This window comes from Hipposideros armiger, unplaced genomic scaffold (assembly GCF_001890085.2).
Source record: "Hipposideros armiger isolate ML-2016 unplaced genomic scaffold, ASM189008v1 scaffold_326, whole genome shotgun sequence".
NCBI lineage: Eukaryota > Metazoa > Chordata > Mammalia > Chiroptera > Hipposideridae > Hipposideros > Hipposideros armiger.
Window position 1 is genome coordinate 1690195 of NW_017731676.1, and position 24189 is coordinate 1714383.

Consider the following 24189-nt stretch of genomic DNA (forward strand, 5'->3'; position numbering starts at 1 on the left):
TCGGTTTTACAGAATACGGATACCCAATTTTGGAATAATAACTTAAGCCTTTATACAAAGCCATGAAAAGAGCTGAACCCCATCTTGGAACAGATCATGCGAAACTGCTTTCAATACCCTAAAGGAAAAGTTAGGAATGGCTCCTGCTTTAGGTCTTCTGAATCTAGAGAAGCCATTTACCTTTTATATAGCTGAAAAATTGAGAGTAGCTTTAAGACTATCAGGGGGCATTCCAAGGCCAATTGCCTATTCTCAAAATAATTAGATCACGTAACTTTGGTAAAAGAAGCTTCCAAATTTACTTTAGGAGAGCACCTTGAGATACTGATCACCCCCCACCCCCCCACCCCCCATCACCAGTACAAAATTTGTTAGAAACAAAGGGACATCAATGGTTAATGTGAGGATGCTTATTAAAGTATTAGGCCCTCTTGCTAGATGCTCCTAATATTAATCTCAAGGTCTGTTAATCCCTGCCACCTTAATGCCTATACCTGATCTAGAAACTCCCCTCCGCCATTTTGTGTTGAGATCATAGAACAAGTCTATTCAAATAGGCTTGATGTGAAGGATGAGCCCTTGCTCAGTCCTGATGCTGAATGGTTCACAGATGGCAGCCATTTTATGGGTAAGGGATTCAGGAAGGCTGGATATCTATTGTGAGCTTATCAGATACCATTGAGTCTAGTGCTTTACCAGCTAATACGTCTGCTCAAGAAGTAGAACTTATTGCCCTCATTAGGGCACTACAGCTGGGCAAAGGACTTAACTAGATATTTATGCTGATTCAAAATATGGGTTTATGGTGCTTCATGTACATGCTGCCATCTGGAAAGAAAGAGGTCTTCTTATTGCAAAGGACTCCTCAATCCAACATAAGGCTGGAATTTTACAGCTCTTAGAAGCTGTAAATGAACCTCAAGAGATAGCAGTCATTCATTGCCCGGGGACATCAAAGGGGAGACTCAGATATAGTCGAGGGAAACATTCTAACAGATAAAGCAGCCAAAATTGCAGCAAAAGCTATCCCCCTCATCCAGGCAACCCTCATACCTGATGTTCCACTTCCCAATTACACACCCAGCTACACCTAAGAAGAAACTACCCGGACAAAACTAAGAGACCTCACTCTTGACCCATCGGGATGGTTCACTGATAAAGAACGATTGTTCCTCTGAAGGGCTGAATAATGGAAAGTTATTAAACATTTACATGACCCTTCCATTTCGGTTGAGATTCATTATATAAGTTGATCTCCAGTATCTTCATAGGGATTATCTTAAACCACTAAGAAGTAACCAGAGCCTGTGAAGTTTGTGCTCTCAATGACCCAGAGAGCCACCCGATCCCCCCTCCATTGTTAAAGCCAGTACAACACAGGGGATCATTCCCTGGGGAAGACTGGCAAATAAATTTCACCCAAATGCCATCATGCAAAGGATTTATGTACTTATTAGTATTTATCGGTATTTCTACTGGGTGAATAGAAGCCTTCCCCACCAGGACTGAAAAGCCCTTAGAAGTTTCTAAGTTTTTACTTAAGGAAATTTTACCTAGATTTGAATTGACAAGGAACTTACTGAGTGACAACGAGCTAAAGTAAACCAACAAGTAGTCTCTGCTTTAGGAATTAAGTATCATCTTCACTCTTTCTGGAGGCCCCAATCCTAGGAGAAGGTAGAGAAAGCTAACCAAGTCCTCGCTAAACCCTGTCAAGAAAGTTCTGAGACATGGGTAACTCTTTTAAGTATCACACTGTTAAGAGTCCAGGTAGCCCCTAGGTATACCTTGAAGCTAAGCCCTTTTGAAATGACTTATGGAAGGCCCTTCATAACTTCAGATTTATATTTGAATAAAGATATTCAACAGATACTGTCTTATTTCATTACTCTAGGCCAAGTCCAAAAGGCACTCCAAGAGTACGGAAATAACATTCTATTTAGTCTTTCTAAAACTCAATTAGACCCTCCAATACAACCAGGAGACCATGTCTTATTAAAAAATTAGAAGGAAGGGTCCCCAGAGAATCAACTTCAACCCAAATGGAAGGGGCCCTACCAAGTTCTGTTAGGTATCCCAACTGCTGTCAAACTATAAGGAATCAAAATTGGGTCCATCTGTCTCAAATTACACCTGTTTCCTATGAGTCCCTGCAGGTCCCTCCAGAAAGCAGAAAAAAAGTATGACCTACTCTTGTGAACCCATAGAACACCTCAGTCTTCTGTTTGGAAGGAAAACAGACAAATTAGACACATCGAGAGGCCTTCCCAGGTAGTCTATCCACTGCCATCATAAAATTTTACTTAAGGGCTGGTCAAGTGGCTCAGTTGGTTAAGAGTTGACTTAAGAGCATGAGCTCTGAGCAACAGGCCTGCCAGTTCGATTCCCACATGGGCCAGTGATGCTGCACCCAAGCTGAGCTGTCACTGAGCTGCCAACAGGTGGCAGGATGGCTCAATTGGTGTAACAACAAGATTGCCTGTTAGATGGTGTCTACGCCCACCCACAACTAAGGCTGAACTCGGCACCTTGAGCTGAGCTGCTGCCCGGATGGCTCAGTGGATAGAACACACGCTCTTAACAACAAGGCTGCTGGTTCTATTCCCGCATGGGATGGTGGCTATGCCCACCCACAACTAAAATTGAACACGGCACCTTGAGCTTAGAGGCCACAAGCTGTCGATGGGCAGCCAGATGGCGACTGGCACCCTGCACAATGAAGATTGAAGAACAACAACTTGGCTGGTCCCCTTCCCCAATTCCCAAACACTGTTACTTTCCTCCAATTCCCCAATAAAATCTTTAAAAAAAAATTACTTAACATTATACCCTTCTATTCTATATTAACAGACTGCCTAAGTCTACAATGGAAAAAATCATTTCATTATCAATTCTTCTTGGGTTATTACTAAGGGAGAAAATGTCTGACTGCTGGGTCTGTTATTGGAGACCTGAAAGTCTGGGAAATGCACAAACTAACTCAAGAGTGTATCTTATAAGTAATGGCACAATAACCCAGGCTCTAAATACCGCTTTAAATATTATAAGGTCAAAAACCAGTCTTATAAGACAATGGGCTCCACCTCCCCCTCTTTGTTTTCACATAACCAACCTCACGACTCACAAGTTTATTTATACTACCACCTCTTTAAGTTGTAAAATGAATGTGGGATACATACCCTGTTACAATGATACCCATACCAGTGACATAGACCCCTATAAAATTTTAGCTAATTTAAGTCAGGGGTAACCCTCCCCCTAGAAGGATCTATATTTAAACCTTGTAACATAGCCCAATTTTAAGTGGATTGTGTCCCCAATAATACCCATTCATGTATTGATTTAGCTCATGCTTCCAGGTCTGATGGGGCTGTTTGTACTTCCTAGAAATTAGGCTACACTCTTCAGAGAATATTATCCTCTTTAACAGGCCTCCAGCAGCAAGAGATCCTTGAATCCTTCTTCTCTCAGGCCTTTAAGCAATTGCCTAAATCCACTCACAACATTCCTGTATGGATTTAATCAACTAAATCAAACGTCCATTGGGACTTGACCAGCTTAGCGATACTCCTTAACAATTTTTTTAAAGGAGCTGGAGAGCCCCTTGAGGCAGAGAGTCTACTCTCACTTAGACAATTCCCAACATGGAGGGGATTGCACTCTGGGAACCATCGCTCTGGAAAGCATTACCATTCTTAACATAACCAAGAGACACCCAAGAACCCAGTGAGCTTTGGGCCTAATCCTTGCAGGGGTGATTGGAGCCATCTTGGCCTTGGCCTCATGGGGAGGATTTACTTATCTTGAAATCACTCTTAGAGAAACAATTACAGAAGTAGAAGAAGCCATTAGAGACACTGCAGACTCATCCGGGGCATTACAAACCTCTCTAAATTCACTAGCAAATGTAGTTTATGACAACCGATGAGTAGCCTTAGACTATATTCTAGCTGAACAAGGGGCGTACGTGCTGTTCATAAAACCTGTTGCACTTATGTCAACAGTTCTGGAATCATAGAAACCAACATCAAAAAAATGTAAGACCAAGCTGAATGGTTACATCAGTATAACAAAGAAAACAAAGATTTACAGGACACATTTAAGGGATGATTTCCTGGCTTTACCTGTATTGCCGGGTTTTTTTTTAGGACCCCTAGTCACCTTAGTTTTACTGTTAATCTTTGGCTCTTGTCTTTTTAACCTTATCAAGCTTGTTTCTTTCAGGCTACAACAATTTCACGTGAAGATGATCTGACAGGACTTCCAACCTGTTTTGGTTCCAGTCTCAAACCAAAACCCACGTCCTCAGCCCCTGAGGCCCCTAGAACAAGATTCCAGAGATATGTACTCCCAACAAGCAGCGACTACTGCCCTTTCTCATCCTCAAAGAATTTACTGAGGACGGACCTTCATCCTTCAACAACCCCTTAAGATTACAGGAATAAAATCTCTGAGGGGGGCGAGGGGGAGGGATAACACAGGGAAGGGGCCTGAGGACTATTTTTACAAAAGAAGGAACTAGGATGTTGGATTCCAATCCTGCTACTTACGTGCTGCCAGACACAGAACTTGGGCAGATGTTAACCAATCACACAGAACAGAGAAACTGAAGCCAATAAGCAGAGATTCCACTGCCATGGCCATTCCCGTAATTAAACCTGTTACAAACTAGCCACAGGTAAAAAAGTTAAAGGCAAATCTGCCCCTTTTCCTGTATCCTACAGAAATTCCCCATACTAAGAAATTTTCCATAGAAACAAGAAACATAAACCCTAGCCCAAAGGGCCGAGGGGGTGTCCCTTCCACGGGGATTAGAGACCGCCACTCCATCTGCGAGATGGTCTTTTCTTACTCTCTGCTACATAAACTTACTTTCACTTTAAACTCTATATTGGCTCACATTTGAATTCTTTCCTGTGTGAAGCCAAGAACCTTCTTGGCCCAGGGTTTGAGTCCCCACTCAGGGATTCGCTACCCTGGCATCAGAAAGGCACGTAGTCCCTGCTGCATTTCTCTGTCGGGGACAGTGGATAATCCCAACCTCTTAGACATTTTAAGCGCATGATCACAAACCCCAGATCAGACGAGTTTCTTCTATGCACTTTGGGTACATGGGTGGTGACCGGGGGAGCTTAGCACATCTTCTGAAAAAAGCTGCCTGCTTGGGGCCCATTGGGCAGGGGCCGTCTTCCCACCTGACACTGTGGGTGCTTTTCTGCTTGTGTATTTTTACCGCACAATACCACACCCTTTTCTGACCTAACCTCTGTCTACCTGGGCCGGACCTGCCTGTGCGCTCTGCCCCGCGCCTGCCTCCCCCTCCCATCCTGTCTCCAACTCTCTAGGGAACCCGTGTCGGTGTTTTGAATCCCTAGGTTGCTCTGGCTGTGAAACTAGACAGATCAGGAGCTCAGGCGCATTTGACTGAAAGGCAGCTCTTTGCTTTCTTCTCATGCTGCTTCCCCTTCCTCTTTTCCCAAATAGATATGTAAACACATGTATTTTTCTGTTTAAATTTAGCGAATTGGTCCTCTGCCTGTGCCTGGATTTAGCTATTGGGTTGAGCCTTGCTCCTCCCTTCCCTACTCGGATAGGAGCCACTGCGATCTGGAGCTCGGACTTCCAAATTGAAGCTGGCCTCAGGCCAGGTGACCTTTTCTTTGTAAGTTTCTTTCCTAAGCAGAGTTGGGGGTTGGGGGGGGGCGGGGAGCTGAGATCTGTTTGGTGTAGTTGGAGGGGGGTAGTGAGGAAAAGAGGGGGGTGGAAGAGAGTCAAGGGCTGTTGTTAAACAGTTTCTTACCGTAAGAGGGAGTTCAGACCTAGATCTTTCCAGTTAATCACACAACAAACTTAGCTCATCGCAATAAAAAGCAGCTCAGAGCCGCCTGGCTCTTGGAGGCATTGAGTCGCAACAGGATTCTTTCACCCAGGCATCTTCTCCAGTGGGATCCGCAGCGCGTCCAGCACCATGTGGGTGACCAAACTTCTGCCAGTGCTGCTGCTGCAGCAGGTCCTCCTACACCTTCTTCTGCTTCCCATCGCCATCCCCTATGCAGGTTAGTTTTCCCTTCTTCATTCTCCTTCTCCTTCTTTTACCTCTCTCTTGCTAACCTTTGCTTTCCTCTTGACTCTCCCTTAACCCAATTCCCAGCACCCTTTCTCAGCTCAGTATGTGGTATGTTTTTTTTTTTAACCACTCATTGTCCTTTCTTTTGATATTCTAGTTCTATCAAAGCATTTACATGATAATTAACATCCCCTCGGTGTGTCTCCCCCACCCCTCCCCCTGCTGAGCCAGCCCCTTCTCAATGAGCTGAATATTGTAGTTGTGGACTGTGGGACAGGAGTGAAGTGCTAACACTGGCTGGAACTTGGCTGGTTTGGACAAGTTTAAAGCTGAACAGAGGTCTGGTCTGAACTGGAGGAGAGTGATGGTCAGGACAGCAGGGACTCCTTTTTGTCCAGAGGATAATTTTCCATGACAGTCCACTACCCCACATCCCTCAGTCACCATTCAGAGCCAAAATTATGGCTTTATACACAGGTTTTCATTTGGAGAAGGCAGATTGAACTCTGAGTAAATGCATCTTATAAAACTGAAAGAGAAAGCCTCTCTTCTAAGATCTCATTCTTTCTGGGTATGGATGCCTGCCTGCCTGCCCTTTCGAAACTGCACTGCAAGGAAGGCAAATATTGTGTGACTTTGATGAAAGCTGCAGAATTTCTCCTTTCCATGTCCCATGTTCTCCCCTGAATTTACAGGTTGGGAAGGAGTCGCTTGGGGGTTCATGCTGCCGGAAAGTTTAGAGATTTCATTTGCTGCTTTGGGAAGGTTTCTGTTGTTACAAGGGCAGGAGGAAACATCTGCATTTGGTTGTATTATCATTGGAGTGGCTGGGATGCCAACGGGACAAGGTGGTGAGCATCATGGGTGGGCACAGGGGAATAAAAGAATGAAACAAATGCCCAGATGGCAGACATGGCCATTTTATAATCTAAAACAGAGAGCTGGCTTTATCTTTTGAGATAAGTTAAATGTGAAATTCATCAGACCTCTGATCTAGTTTCTGATGTAATACAAGGGTTGAAAGCATCAAGAATTTGCTATATGTCAAGAAATTGTTCAATCCACCTGGCTTTCTTCTATTTTGCAAAGTGGCCCTTTTGGAAAATAACACTGTCTGGGATGGTCAGTTTGAAAACAGTTAGGTAAGATTTCTGAAGGTAAAAAAGAAATTAGTTTAATCAAGCAGGGTATCATGCATGAGATAAGTCATTTTAAAATAGACTTATAAGACATCGCTGGTTTAGGGGAGTTTGAGCATAAATTGAAATCATGGCTAATATTTTGAGGGCTTTCGTTGTTAAAGGTTAAAATGCTGTTAGTCTGAAGTAGAAGACGTTACCTGAAATCATTTGTGCTAATGCAAGGGGAACACTGTGGAAAACCCAAACAGTAGATCAACCATAGACAATGTCTATTTGTTTTTGGCATGCATTACGAAGTTTTGGCAGGAGATATACATTCGTAATTATATTTCATTTTGGCTAATGTTGAAATGACTGCGTTTCCTGAGTATAGGGAAAATGCAGCCCAAGAGCGTGCTGGCAGGCAAGGGAGGCCAATTGGGAATTACAGATATGCTGTGAATAATTCCTGAAGTGGATAAGGCTAAAATTGTCATCAAAAGAGGGTCTGCCTTTGTTTGGGTGGCAAGTTTATTTTGATAGTTTTTTTTTTTAATAACATTCTTCAGGATGGAAAACACAGATAGCCCTCTTAGAACATACAAAAAAAGTTTGTTCTTTTTTATGTCGTCTAACATTGAATATTTAGAAGTTTTTGGTTGTTACTTGCTTCGGTTATGCTTTTTGATTTGTCCTGTGAGTCTATATTTGTACATATTGTAAAATAGCACAATGTTAGAAAGAACTGGATACTATAATGAGTTGACAACCAGTTATGAGTAGAATATATTATGGAAATAATTTATAGAAAAAAGTTTCTTAAGGAATGTTCAATATAGTGAACCCAAGCCATTCTTGTAGAAGTTGGTCTATATATAATTAGCCTCTATCAGCTCCCACCTACAGTGGAAACAAACATCCAACTCTCTGTAACAAAGGAAGCATTAATTGAGCACCTAATGTTGAGGAGCCTGTAGATGGGGGGTGGGGGGTGTATAAGGAACAAATGAGGAAGAAACCTACATAACTGAGCAGCTGTTATGGACCAAGTTCTAAAAACAAAGCTTATTTAATTTTAATAAGATTGGCATTATTGGACTTCTCTAACATGAGTAGACCAAGGTTAATTTATCTTAATGCTCTTATTATCTTTGTTAAGGGATGGAGCTGATATTCCTATTCAAATCTATGTGAATAACATATGTGTTTTTTTAAAAAAAATATTTATACTGAAGCCAACAGCAGTGAAACCAGCTGAAACTGCCTTTTAAAAATCCATTTTACTAAGAAACATAAGAAAAACTCTGTTTTAGAAATCCTATTATACTGTGGTTGAGATTTCCTTTCTAGGTTAAAAGATCAAACCAGGTTTAGAAAGTATATGGTACCTAAGTTGAGTATGAAAAGATGGGTAGTCACACAGTTGGTAGTGCCTAAGCCAGGGGACGTGACCAAAGCTGGGGACGTGACCACAGCTGTAGACGTGAGAGAGCATAAGAAAGGACAGGTAACCATGCAGGCTGGTGTACCTGAGGGTAGAGTAGTTGACCTGTGATTAGAGAAGTAAGATAGGAGAACGTGCGTGTGCAAAAGCGATGAGTGTCATGCCAAACTACTCAATTCATGGGCAGCTGCTAAAAGTTTTTGAGTTGACAAGATACCTGACAGAATTTGTTCTTCAGGGTGGCTGTTTTGGTTGCTATGTGGATGGAGAGTGGTAGGCAGAAACAGATAGTGAAGGCAGAGAGCAGAGGGAGGCTTTCTATACCAATGACATACTGGACAAGGAAGTGGAATGAAAGAGAAGGGTGGAGATTTCTAGGGAGGCCCCTAATCTCACAGTGAATATCACTTCATTTTGTAAATCTCTTTGGAGGAGATTATTAAGCTGGTTCTCTAATACCAACATTTGATTTAAACCTGACACGATCCCTTTCTTCTTGACATCTTTATTTGTGATACTGTCGCCTTCTCTAAAAAAAGGAGAGAATTATGAAATCCAAATCCTAGATAATAGCAATGAAAATCTGGGTTAGGTTTTAGGATTCTTGTCTTTGAGAAGTTTAAAATCTCCAGTCACAACCATTCCCTTCCATTAATTATTTGTGCACTTTCATCTTAACATTTTGCCACTTCAAGCTGTTAATCACCAATCATGTGGGTAAGTTTCTCAGAGTATGAGGAGCCAGATTCCTGCTTCTTTCCACACCCTGCAAATCCTTTCCTTGCATGATTTTCCTTTGAAGTCAATGGTTAGTCCATACAGAGAAGAAAATATATGAGGTACTGAGAGAAATGAGTGTGAGGCCCAGGGACCAGAGGGAGAAATGTGTCTTTTTTCAAGCACCTTGATACATTTGACCCCACTCTCTGTTTATAGGTTTTCACTGAGATCCTTATGATTTCAGTTCTAAAATAGGGGCTTCAGGTTCTTCAGGAAATATAGCTTCCAGAATGTTTTCCCATACTGAGAGAAGAGGGAAAAGGAGTTGCAATTTAAAGTACAGGAAAACAAGACAAAGTTGGAGTGATCTCTCACCCTTTGATTTCATTTCAATATTTTGTTTATAAACTTCAACTAACAGTCATGCATAAAAAATAGTAGGGGAAAATCTGATCCAAAGATATTTTTGAGTTTCGTCCCAAATTAAGCTTGTTTTTTAACTGTTTTCAGTAAAACAAGCATTGATTGTTAATACTCATGAAAGAAAAAGTTGAAATTAGTTTCAGCAAAGGAATTTTATTTTCAGATGCTATTTTTGAAGGACTTCTGTTTTGAATTTTTCTTTTATTGAAGAAGAAATTAATTTTATCATTGTGTGGATTACATGATGTACAACTAGCTTGAACTTCACATTTTTCATTAATTAGTTACTGACCTAGTAGAAGTGACTGAATTATAAGGGAACGTTTCTAAGTCATGAGAAATACATGGTGAAAAGGGAATCTGGAATCTGGTTCCGTTTGCCTCTGATTATTGTAGCCCCAGACAACCTTTTCACTCCTATTTACTATCTACTAAAGGGAAATCACAGATTTATTTGCTTTTCAGAATGCTTTTTGATCTTTAGATGAAAGGTAGCGATGGAAAAATTTATCAACAAGCAAGAGTAGACTATGTTTATGAGGTACAGCTACACATTAACACATTTCAATAGGACAACTGAGGAGCTACAGAGCTACACACAACCAACCATCCCACAGAGGTCCTCTTTCCCTACAGTAGTCCTCAATGCTCTCTTTCATGTTGCATGGTGTTGAGAAAAGAAACCGGAAAATTGACGAGGGGTTCTACTTTACTTGATAATTAGTAAAATACATACCTGAGTTTAATGTTTGTCTTAGACTTTTTAAATTTAGCTTTTATATTCTTCTCTCTCACTTAGGTATGTATCATAAATACATTATAAATGAGGCCAATTTTAATTCTATAGTTAACAGAACTTGAGATATATATATATATATATATATATATATATATATATATATATATATATATGCTTCTTCCATTTTGGTGGACAGTTTTTTAAAAAATAGAGGATGTGCATCCATTAACTACTATTTGTTTCTAAGAATTATTACTATTTATACAGAAAATCAGATGATTATTATGCTGTGAAACATTTCAAAACACCTAAGAAATAGTTCACTAAGGTCAAAAGAAGGAGAATCTCTTAATGGAGAAACATAAACACCTCCCATTAACGTGCTTCTGTGGTAGAACCCAAAATTTGAAAAGAAATATACCACTTTTTTTGCCTGGGAGAATAAGTTTCACACATATGACAGAAATTAAAGAATGCAATTTCAAAACTAAAACTAAAACAACATTGCATATTAATAACATTATCCAAATTGATTTCCAAATATTTACTTCATGAGTGTAATTTAAATAGCTCATTTTAGTTCAAATATAATGTAACTTGCATGTTTTAGATTGAGTAATTGGGATATTAGCATTTCAGGTAATTAAACAAAGTCATTTGGAAAGTCAATAGGAATGCCAGAATTATCATCTGTCTGCCAACGTCATGCAAAGCATTTGGTCCACACTCAATAAATAACATGTTGATGGATTCTTTGGTTGATTGAATTTCTATGTTAAAATGCCTTTTAAATTATACCTGTGTACCATAGCTATCCCATGTTTTAGGGCAAAGAAAAGTTAAAAACGAAAGCATCATTACAGAAATTAATACCAGTCTTTTGGTGCTTGTGATCAGGAGTTTTGTAGAGAATCAGAAATTTGGAGGACTTCTCGTTCTCTCTTTCTTATTGTGGACTTCAGATTAGGATAGACATTAATGAGTAGCGTCTGTCTGTTTAATCAACCAACTGGAGACAGTGGTTGCTGGCACATTTAAGAATATAATGCCATTCTTGGTACCTCACTCCGCTAGCCCTATTTCCAAATTTTCTGAACAGAAATTTTCACCCTCTTTTCTTGACACATTTCACCACATATATAAGCTTAGGAGAGCATTTCCAGTTCTACTGTCTACACTCCTTCCTTACTGATATCTCTAAACCAAATCTTCAGAAAATGTTTGCAAGCCATATTTCCACGTACTTTCTTAGCAATTCTTAGAGAAAGAAGGCATCCTTTCTCTAGAAAGGCATAAGTGTTTAAGAATGCGGATTCTTAAGGTAGGCAGCTGGGTTTTGAATCAGATCTTCTGAGTGGTCAGTTTTTCCTGTGTCTTGGTTTCTGCATCTTAAAAATGAATAGATTACTACTGCCTTTGTTTAAAGGTGTTCAAAAGCATTGACAGGCAGAGGAGGGGCACAATCAGGTCTATCCTTATTATACAATAGCTGCAACCTCTTAGATGTTTTGATCTTTATGGTAAGATGATGATCAACATTAGAAAGCAGGTAACTTTAGGCAAATTGAGAGTAAAGAAATTCTTGTTACTCTAAAATTATTCATAAGAGTAAGTCTTCTAGGAGGTTTCAGTTTTGTTTGTAGGTTTTTAATAGGAGGCTTCATGCTAACTAGGAGCCTTGTGGAGTACTTCATGAAGAAAAATGATATTGCTACGTTACAGGATGAAGTTTTACGTACATCTGATTTTCAGCGTTTGGCTTGATTTCAAGACAAACAGTTCAGTGATACTAAGAAATAGTGCCTCAAAGCACAGAAAACACTTATGTAGAAAATGAGGACTAAAATATGAATAGTATGAAATACTTTAAAGAGCAAGTCAGAAGAATTTATCCACTGCACCATTTTTAGTGAGAAGTTTCTCACCTGCCATTAAATTGGCTTATCTAATTAATACCATAACTTACATAAAGACTAATTATAGAAGGAAATGATGAATTTAATGATATAGCCTGATACGATATGTCCTGGCACTTTCTTGCATACTGTTTGGAGAATATCATGTTATTTGTTTCTTGAGAGTGAACTGTGTCTTAATTTTTAAAAACATCCTTTATTTAAAAAAATGTAGATGAGTGACTCTACATGACAAGTTATTTATTCTTCACTGATTACAATATTTCTCCCGTGCTCTTAACTCTCTAAGAGTATCATTCCCTACCTCATTCCATTTCCAACCCCTGGAAGTCTCATATGTTGTCAGATAAAATCATTATCTTGTAGATGATCCTTAAGGACATTTTTTCTACATGAGCCTTAAAAGTTTTTCCTCATTTTTAAAAAAAAATTGTTATTGTTAATAGAAGGACAGAAGAAAAGAAGAAACACGCTTCATGAATTCAAAAAGTCAGCAAAGACTACTCTATTTAAAGAAGACCCATTACTGAAGATAAAAACCAAAAAAATGAACTCAGCAGACCAGTGTGCCAATAGATGTATTAGGAATAAAGGACTTCCATTCACTTGCAAGTAAGTTGCTTCATTTTGTTCTTAGGAAAAAATTTCCAAATATAACATATAACATGCACTTATTATCATCATGGGTTTTTTTGGTTTGGTTTTTTCTTGTTTGTTTGTTTGTTTTTGTAGTCAATGTAATTTGTCCTTAAAATTATAAGCTTGACTTTAGTTTTAAATCATCACAACAGAAGACTTAGCTCTCAGTTGATGAAAATATGAGTCAGGGAATGCATATAAACTGATATCTTTTAGAATTCACAATGGCTTTGGTTATGGAATTTATGTTTGCTCATCTTTTAAACAGTTGAACTTTAGGAACTAAAATTCAATTAGATTGACTTTTATCTCTCTAACATTGAAAATATGCTATTCAGAGTAGACATTGTCTTTATTTATTTATTTTTCTTGCAAAGGCAGTGAAGGAATTTTCAGAATATAAATTGGGCAACAGCCAAAATTTACTGCAACATATGTCATTGTCTTTAGGGATTTAAATAAAAGGTGTTGAGAGAATTAGATTAAAAACTGGAGGGATTGGTGTCAGCAGCAGAGGCTGTTTAAAAGAGGTTAGGGGTAGTGATGATGAAGTTTTAGGTGAAAACTGATGGAGGTAATTCACAGAGGCATGAACAGACTCAAAGGGTGAGTTTTCTTATCTTTTGAAAGTCCCTGTGTAACCTCACAGGGAAGAATTACTGACTACTTTACCAGTGATCCCAGAGGATAAAACTTGAAGTTTGGGGCCATGAAGGTGACAATTTCACCTGAATAGTCTTCTGAACTGCCAGGATAAAATGCGTTTGCTAGTTCTTCTTCATAAAGATTTCTTCTCCTCACTTTTCACCCTTTCATTTCCTATGTCATCCCATTTTTCATAGGATCGAACATGACATCCTGTGAATTTTAAATTCTACTTTTATATTTGGGTCACGACACATAATGTGAACACAGATTTAGTAACGTCATGGCAAGTGGTCCTCAATTGATCTTGTCTTTCTCAGAGAGATGAGTATCCCGGGCCTGAGGGTGAAGGACACTGTCCGAGAAGGGCTTCCTCAGAGTTAGGGAGAGGAGAGACTATCTCCTTTCTATTCACTTAACAGCGCCTCTGAAAATGTTTTCATATCCAAACTGCCACTTTCAGGGAGATATTTCATGGCAAGGGGAGTGGGGGGTTGACTTGGCAAGTGTGTCCTTATGATAGATAATTCTGTTTCTTTCCCTGTTTTTCCTAGAAAAGCCTTTTTCTAAATTTTAAAAAATAAATTAGAGACAGCTACTCTCAATCAACATTTCAGCTGTGTAGATTTATGGATATGTTATTCTGGCAGCTGAGGAAGTTGGATTTATTGTATTTTCCCCTTTTGGGGTTGAAAGGGCTGGGCAGAGGGAATGAGAGAACCACATCTCATTGTTGGCTTTTAACTTTGAATCTGAACGTATACTCTCCTGCCTGTATCCACACATAACAAAAATAAGGAAATTGCTAGTATCTTTCGATTTTCACATTAGTCAGCCTTATGCCTATTAAAATACAAAATAAAACAAACCAAAAAAGCTTTCCCTTTGTTTTATTTAGGAGGCACTAAAATGAGTTTGCTGCATTGGAGAACACATGTGACCCAATTAACAAATCTTTGCATATTGCATGTCTATGAGGTTTCATATTTTCCTACCCTATTCTTGTTGAGTTAAATTTAGCCTCCAAATTTATGGCAACTTATGCAGAAAACCATATGTAATAATACCTGTGGACAGCCAGAGTTCTTGTGCCCAGAAATTGTGTCATCTTTCTCACCCATTATCCTAATATGTGTATATTAACATATGTATTTGGAATCACTAAATAGTTATTCAGATTAAATGGACATACTATGATAGTCTGAAACTAGGATCTTAATGAATTAAAGGATCTCTTTGCCGACTTGCCATGGACTAGAATCACTGGAAAACAATAGCAAATATAGGACAATGTTTGGAAAATACCAACAAAGCTGTGTGAAAGTATTTGTGATTGAGTAGGCATGGGGTGGAAAATTTTCAAACTCTGTTTTCTCTTGAGAAAGAATGAACAATATTGATTTTATAGAGATTGAAATTCTTTGCTGGGTTGGAAAGATGAGCAGATGCCTGATTCTAAGCTCTTCAGAAAATTGCTATTCATTAATTGGCTCAAGAGAAGGAACTAGGAGACTCTCCTCTTCTAGCCATGACTGACTAGTCCTGGAGTTGCCCCCATGCCATGAACAACTAGAAAACTAGATAAAATAAATTCTTGACACGAAGATGGTAATTAAAATAAGCCTAAGATAAAGACTCTTAAAGTCTTTGCACCTTAAAAGAAGATGCAACTCATGGAATTTGACAGCTTGGATCCAGTCTGTATGGAGGTGTAAAATGATATATTAGGAAATGCTTTTCTGAGAGAATATGGCATTGTAATGGAAGGAGAGAAAAGGGTGAATGAAATCAGCAAACTGGAAACCCTGTCCCCCACTTTCCAGATGGAATCACATTTGTAGTCATAGAGGCAAATCTGGAATGCTCCTGATGGGGCTCATGAGTCACCTGCAAAGGTGACCTCAGGCCAAAGTAGTTTATATGTGTATATATGTGGTACATTTTTTGTTTTAGTGTGAAGTTAATGTGAGGCTATTGACTCTATAACTTTAAAACTTCTTTTTAGATATTTATTTTTATTTTTATAGGTGTTCTTTATCTAATTAGTATGTTTTCAAAGTCATTTACCACTCTCCTCCCCACACAACCTACAATAGGGGAATAGCGAACTTCACATGTATTGCATAGGCTTACAGTCTACCAGATCAAAATTCAAGTCTATTATTATCCAATTCTCTCTTATCAAGCCATTCTGCCACAGCTGCAAAAATATACTTTTATGATTTGCTCTTAACTACTATTTTAGCAGTAAAATGTTCTTGTAGGTTGGTTTTTCAAAATATCTATATGTAAATCAAAGCACAACATTTATGAGTATATTTTTTGAAGTTTTAGGTATACAATAAAATGTCAATAAAATATAAGATAGTAGGTAAAATATTTTAAAACATTGTCTGCCTTTTTATATTTGTTTTATAAAAGTTATTGCCCCTTATTTAAAGTTACTTAAAAGTTGTCAAAATTCTAAGATATAAATGACTAATTTGAAATATCTAAAGTTACAAGATTATTTGTTCTCAAAAATATATGGACTAGAAGTAAAAAAATCCTTATTCTTAGAAAATCTGTGTATGTCTTTTAATTAGACACATGTACATTGTGATATTGTAATTAGCATGAACACAGAAAGGAGTTTTAATACCACTTTTAACAGAAGGAAAACAGTTCAGAATTCCAGCATCATTTCCTGTATTGTAAGAAATGGTAACATTTAATACGTTGAAAAATTTATCAAGTACTTTACTATTCTCGGATCAGAGATTTTTGCATTTATCGTTTTGGTTTAAAACATGTCTATATTGCCCTCTTTGGTTAATCTATGTGCCCGTTCTTTAAAAACTGTATAAATAGTAGTATCCCTTCTTTCATTCAGATCTTTTTTCCCTCCAGGGCCTTTGTTTTTGATAAAGCAAGAAAACGATGCCTCTGGCTCCCTTTCAATAGCATGTCAAGTGGAGTGAAAAAAGAATTTGGCCATGAATTCGACCTCTATGAAAACAAAGGTAACTGGCTTCTCCCTAAATATTTGATAATGAAATAAAGTATAAAATATATGTAATTTCCTGCCACAGTGCTCTTTCCCACTACTTTTCCTACTATATACTGGATCTGTTATGTAGTCAATTCATCCATTAAGACAGATGACACAAGCACCTTGATCATATTCAGTATGGTAATTTTGATTAAAGAGCATTTCCCAAACTTCTTATAATTAAATGATCACTTCCCTCTGTTTATTTCTAGGAAACTCTCCTAGAACTGGTATTCTCCATGTCATTTTAGAAAGTAACATCTTAAGTTTTACTGTAAGACATGTTATAGTCAATTTTGAGCTTACTATAGAATTTTAAATTTTAACAATTTTGAATAATTAATCTAAATTATAGAGATGATTAATGATAATTAAAAAATGTAGAGATTGTGAAAAAATTAGTTGTATCCATTAGTTGGATCTATTTCTAAGTATATTCTTTAAAATCTATAAAAGAAAAATTGATACCATATTATTTGTTAATTTGTCTATTTTGGTAGCCTGATATATTCAGAAGGTATTTACTTTGTTCAAAAGCATAATGATATCAATAAAATAATTGAAGAATGATAAATAAATATGAATTTAACAAAATAAATCTCTCATCACAAAAATAATAATCGTGGACTATATTTATGATAATTTGCACAAATAGTATTTATTTCAATTTTAATGTTTTCTTCAATCATATTGTGTCATATTAAATTTAGGTATTTGGTAATATACACAGATATTTTCTTATTAATCATTAGGTTTTAAATTAAATGAAAATTAATTTATGGTAGAAAATAAGATGATCTATAACCCTCCAATAATTCTACAACTCTTAAACAAAATTCATAATCTAGTATAAGCCATCTTTAATCTTATAGGTTATAAACAACAATATTGTTCCTATCAAATACCATTTTTGGTAGGAATATACAGCTTGTTTCATTTTGATTGCTCTATAATTTAGCAGCTGAAATGTTAGAAAAAATATGGAAAAAAGAAACATAATGTAATTATCTCTCTCACACACGTACAAACATACACACACACACACACACACACACACACAAAACCCAACAATTTTTCTAAGATAAAGACAAATTAGTTATTTTTATATGGGTTTTACAAATCACTTAATTTTTTTTAATATTTTTAAAAAATGGGCTGAATATTTGAGCAAATCATTCTGCCAAATTAAATTTGTCTGGCTGAATGTAGAGACTAAGCAACCTTAAATATTAGATTACGCTCTGCAGTTATCCAGGTATATGCTCACAAAATGAAAACTTTTCAATAGTCTTTTTTTGTCTGTTTTGGATTATTCTGATATGTATTATTTTGAAACTAGTAGTGGAAGCTTTAGGCAAGACATTTTAATATGATTTGAGATAGTTTACAAGTGTTAATTATTTAAAGATTTGAATGGAGTTTTCTTTTTCATATATCCAGCATGTATTACACATAGTTATAACTTTTTTTTTTTTTTTGCTTCGTCCAATAGACTACATTAGAAACTGCATCATTGGTAAAGGAGGTAGCTACAAGGGAACGGTATCTATCACTAAGAGTGGCATCAAATGCCAGCCCTGGGATTCCATGATACCACATGAACACAGGTAAGAACAGCATAAAGAAGAGAGGATAGAGCCTCTCTTTTTCTATATGTGTGTTAGCAATCTCACGTCAGTCCTTCAGAATAATCCTACAAGTCCATAATAACTTAGCCAACTTTCCCGAATTGTATTAGGCCAAAGATTATGTGAATTCATGACTGATATTTAGTCAATGATTAATAAATTTATCATTAAGATGTGGCCTAACCTTATTCTACCTCAAAATTTCAATTTCTAGATTTTGGTGTTTGTGAAGCAGTAATGAAAATATAATTTTTTTTCTTTCTTACTGAGTCATCCTGCCACCTGTTGGCAGCTCAGTAGCAGCTCAGCGTGGGCCAGGACTTGAACTGCTGTTGCTCAGAGCTCAAACTCTTGAGCGAGCTCTTAACCAACTGAGCCACTCAGCCAGCCCTGAAAGTGTAATTTTTAAATGAGATATTCCCCCCCTCTTTGTCTTTGAGGAGGTACCTCTGCAGCTGTGGAGAGGTTGACTGAGAAATTAGAGATGGATCCCATTCTGATCTTACCCAGGGGCCGGATGTTTGCTCACCATGGTGGTTCTCAACCTTGGCCACACATTAAAATCACCTGCTATGACCCTTCAACGAATCCCACCACCAAGGTGCCAACACAGACCAATTAGATCAGAACTCTTGGGGGGGGAAACCCAGGCACCAGTATTTTGTTAAAGCTCCCCAGATGATTCAAAATTGAGAACTGCTAAAAACTCATACCTCAAGTTGACTAGCTTTCTCATTTCACCTATTGTCTAAAGAGTGGAGAAAACTTCTTATTCTGGGGGAATTAATGTCTACACTTACGAATTGTGTTCATTATAACAGATGCATGCTATTTAAAGATGAGTAAACAATATCCATGGGCTCATTAGTCTGAGAGCTTTGATCATCATGGAGGAGAAACATAGATATTGACTACCCACTAGAGAACTAAATATAGCCACAGTTCTCAAGACTTATTTCACAAATAATTTAAACAGGAACTAAACTAGTTGAAAATAGCTCTCCCTAGATATTAAATGCAGTAGAAGATTTAGTTTTACAATGTGCAGGGTACTTTGCTGAGCAGTATACCGAGTATATCTCATTGATCCTCCCAAGAACTGCATAGTGAGTGGTTTTATTAATTCTATTTTATATATGGTAAATCTGAAGCACAAAGAGCCATAGTAACTTTCCAAGGTCATGCACAAGTAGTCAGTGGTATGGCCAGAATCTGAGTCTGTTCGTGTCACTCTATAACCTTTGTTTTTAACAACCCTAAGGCATGAGTCACTTAGCTGATCAGTAGGACACATGCTGTGACTTGTTTTGGGAATAGTGGGGTTGACTTTGTGTGGATGAATTTACTTTTGATTCTATTTTGTGCATTTTTGGAGAACACAATTATGCAAGATAACTTTACATCATTAAACAGAGACCAGTTAATTGGCCCACATATAAAGAAAAAGAGTTAGTTTCTCCACATTAGGATCAAACCTGGGATCGGAGCCTAATTAACACCAGCTAGTCCGTGTCCAAACTGATCAGCTTTACAGAGTTTCAATAACAAAAAACAACTATTTTTTTTCCAAAATGTTTACTTCTAATTATACAGGAATACCTCTGAAACACAATATTGTCCTTATATTACAAAAACAAACACTATAATTGGTTTTGTCCTCTCACAAGTATTTGCGTAGTGTCACTCCCTGCATAGTGAAGAAAACACTTTATTTAAATAGATCTATGTTTTTCATGAACAAAGGAATAGCATTGGAAATCAATCCTACCCTAGTCCAGGAGACTGCACTGGACTGACCCAGTAGAGGTCTTATTTCAACCCAAATTCTCTATGATTGTGATTTTCTGCTAGAGGAGTGAATGTGAAATAGATCTCCCTGGGAACAGGCTTCCCAGTCCAATCAGCTCTTTTACCAGCAAACATGTCCTTGTGATATAGAGGTTTAGGTCTGAGAGGATCTTGTGCATTAATTAAAAAAAAACCCAAAAATTAATTCAAAGGGGATTAGCAGCTTATTGGAATATCTGCATGATAGCTTTAACACTTAGCTTTAACACTTTCAGTATTAACTAAAGATTCACTTTATGGGAAATGGAAAAAGAAATACATATATGTCTCTGTCTAGAGGAGTGATTTATTGTTGACTCCCTAAATTGAAATATTTTACAAGTGGCTTAATAGGAAGATGATGATAGATGATGAAATTAGTATAGAAGCTTAACCGGAAAATCAGGTGACCTGATATCTACATCTTTATCCTTCATTGGCCACCCAGCATTCATTAATGAAGCAGATGATGGACTAGATCAAGTTTCCTACAACACAGTTTATATTAAAAGAAAAGGAAAGGTGGCTAGCACCCAGATCTAATTTATATTCCAAGGTACATTTGGATATAACTCAGTTTTAAATATTTCTTCCCTTATCTCTTAAAGCCTTGCTAACAAGAACAAAGAACCAAAAATAGTATGTATGTGAATAAAAGTTGATTACAGAGCCTATTGCCTGGCACATGGCTTGGGTGTAACAGGTTCTCATAAACATTTGTTGAGTGAACACAAATAAGTGAAAAGAGTGGGTCTATACTGCATCCCTTGGTCAAATATGGGATGCTAAATTCTATCAGAAAAATTAGTACTTTATTTTAAATTTACTATGAAAAGTTGGAGAACTGACAAAAATGAAAAAAAAATTCAAACAATAGCATAAAAAAAAGGTGTCCTAAATTATTCTGGAAGAAGAGGTCTAAAACTCAGACAAAAGATGACTCGTTTTTCCTTTGAAAATGAAAACTGTTAGGAACTATGAAATCATAATGAGTTCTAAGTGCAGTATAATTTTTGCCAGTCACATGGCCTAATGTCTAATTTTTATTTTCCCATATTTAGATTACTAATGAAGTAAGGCTATAAATTTTTAATCTAAAGATATTTTGGAGTTTATTAATGTTTATAATACTTAATAGATGCCTTGTAAATGCATCTATTTACATTTACAACGTTTGTATTTATATTTACATAACGTTTGGTTAGTAATAAGTCTCTTAGAATAGTCTCTTTCTTGTGACCAATAATTTATGGTTTCTAAGGACTTAAGTCTGGTATATTTCGTGTCCAAATGAAATAATTTCATTGCAAAATGTTGCTTGGTACCCAATGGATGTCCATATTCATCTTGTTGCACGGCATAACAACAAAATATTAAGATTTATTAATTAGAAATTTCAATGGGTAGGGAACACTTTTGAGTAATATTTACTGGGAGACTAAAATCATTGGATTTTAATTTAAGTATTATTTAGAACTCAGAGATCAGCGAAAGTAGACATAAAGCTTTATAGCAAAAATTGACCTTAATATTGAAAATGTAATTAGATTTTCACGACAGTGTTTACTATCATTACCTGCAGATGTGTATTCTTTATTTAATTTTTGTGTGCCATCCACTACACAAATGCAGCATCACTGAGGCCAGCGCCACGAGCAGTACAAAAGAGTAAAAAAGACTTTGAATTTCTCTGACATTGTGTTGAAATACTCTATGCTGGTAACAAAAGTATAACTAGGGAATTAAAGGTTTTAACTAAAGGTGGTGTCTCTGCATCCAGTGGCCAACTATAATGAACTACACCTGGAGGCACCAAGTCCCAGTCCCAGTGAAAATTACTAAAAGTTTTTAACAGAATAGCAATTCTGTTTTTTACTATGACAAAGTAGACTACTAAGTAGAGTGTGCTTAATAATAGGTAGCGTTTATTGTCAATTACTCTGTCATCCATTAAAACTTCTCAAAACAACCGTATATGTTGTGAGATGTTATAAGTTATGGTTATACTCAGTGTACAGGTGAGCTAACAGGCTCAGAGGCTAAAGTACCTGCTCGGTCTCTAGTTAGTGAGCAAGAGAGCTGAAATTTGAGTCCAGGTTTGATTTGATTCTAGACCCTTTGTTCATGATACTTCATCAATCTCAATTGTGCAGAAAATAGGGGGGCTATCCTTCATAATAAAAGCAATAAACAAACAAGTAATTATGTTGGATAAGCAGTATAATAATGAGATTTCAAGGTTGATTGCAGGCCACTCTTAAGTGGCTTCACTCAGTCACTTGCTGTTTTTGCATGGAGCTTTGAAATTGTGGTTCAAACAGTGTCAATTATGGCCTTAAATGATTGGCTCTTCACAAATCCAGAGATGAATCACCACCACTCTTAACCGATGCTGAATATTGGGAATTCAGTTAGGTAAACGTTTATAAAATTTAAGTATTTTAAGAATGGATGGAAATGAAAATTCAGGTTACTATATATGGAGTCTGAGTTAGAATAAAGGATATCTCTACTTTTGGGGAAAACATACCCACTAATTAGTAAAATTAGTAGACCAAAACTAAAGCTGCATGTGCTTATACTGTAATGATTATCATTTTAAAACTAGCTTTTTGCCTTCGAGCTATCGGGGTAAAGACCTACAGGAAAACTACTGTCGAAATCCTCGAGGGGAAGAAGGGGGACCTTGGTGTTTCACAAGCAATCCAGAGGTACGCTACGAAGTCTGTGACATTCCTCAGTGTTCAGAAGGTAAATGAGCCTGAATGCCGTGGGGGGCACTCTGCTCCCCCTTTCTATAGAACTGCAACTTGCATTAAAGGTTAACAGAAACGAATCAAGTCACAATAAATATGTTGTTCATTCAAATGCAACTCTAGATAATTATTTGAGTATTTTCCTCAAAGTTTTAAAACCTGATGATTTCAAAATAATGGAGCAAGTTATCAGTTTGAGTTTCAACAGAGCCTAAGGCATCCTTCTGGGAAAAATAAAAGTTTGGGCTTCTTCATTTACTGCCTCGAGCTCACAATCTGTTCCCACACATCACCTGAAAGGAGCCGAATGAAACTTAGCCCTTGCTGAGTAAAGCTAATTCTCTATTCATCCAACTCCTGCTTCCACAGAAATTTTGTCAAACCTCCTCTGAAGTGCTGTGGCAAGGGTTTCTAGACCCAGAAGAGAATATGGGAGGAAGTCACTGGAATTTGATACCCTTGTGTGTCTTTGGGTGAAAATGTGACTAGAACCAAATCTCATACATAGACTGGAACTCCACTGAGAATAGGATCTGAAGAGCTCAAAGCAGGAGATCCCAAGCTGCCTTGAAGGCAGACACCCTAAATCCGTTCTCTGTTTTTACCTCCTCTGACAGCATAAGAGGGCACTGTCCTTACTTTTGCAGTGGAAAACCGAATGACCCACCAGAAGGAAGAGTAACCATTTCAGCCTTGTGTGTGGTTTCATGTTTCTTAGTTACCTGCCTACCTAGCTGTCTTTTTTAGTTTTGTCAGAAACTAAAATTCTAAAAATTCAAATGAAACATGGATTAAATTCTGACAGAAATTTAGTAAGATTTGAAGTCCTTGGGGGGTGGGGGTCTGCTGAAGTGCTGTCCAGTTTTTCTAGTAAAATATCTTACCTGTTTATTATGAACTGGTTTGGGGGGAAATATTCCTTCCATTAATGTCCTTTTAATATCAGGTCGCTATTTATCACATAAAAAGACGACTGTTAGTTAATTGTCACAGAGAAGGTGAATTTATTTTCTGTTGTTAGTTAATTTAAAATTCTTGACTTCATGTGCTAGATCCAGTTTCGTCTCTGTTTGTAAATTCTTACTTTCCATTCCATATCATATTCTGTTCACTATTTCTTCATTGTTTTCTTTTCTTTTAAAAATAATAAACTGATCTGTAATAACGTTATGAACAAGTCTGTTTTGTATGAATAAGTCTGTCATTCATGTTTGTCTTAAATTTACACATGGA

General features: G+C 37.2%; 1 protein-coding gene across 3 annotated transcripts in view; it reads left to right on the forward strand.

The window, feature by feature from the left end:
- The first annotated feature begins 5573 nt into the window (after positions 1-5573).
- Positions 5574-24189, forward strand: part of HGF (hepatocyte growth factor) — a 72345-nt gene continuing 53729 nt past the window's right edge. Inside the window, exons 1-6 of one of the 3 annotated variants that reach the window (XM_019660705.1) lie at positions 5574-5662; positions 5931-6056; positions 12877-13042; positions 16604-16716; positions 18238-18352; positions 22809-22951. In XM_019660705.1, coding sequence (XP_019516250.1) covers positions 5969-6056; positions 12877-13042; positions 16604-16716; positions 18238-18352; positions 22809-22951 — 625 coding nt within the window. In that variant the 5' untranslated portion in view covers positions 5574-5662; positions 5931-5968. Of the gene's footprint in view, positions 5663-5817; positions 6057-12876; positions 13043-16603; positions 16717-18237; positions 18353-22808; positions 22952-24189 lie in introns of those variants that run through there. The other 2 variants (XM_019660704.1, XM_019660706.1) reach the window with 2 other exon arrangements.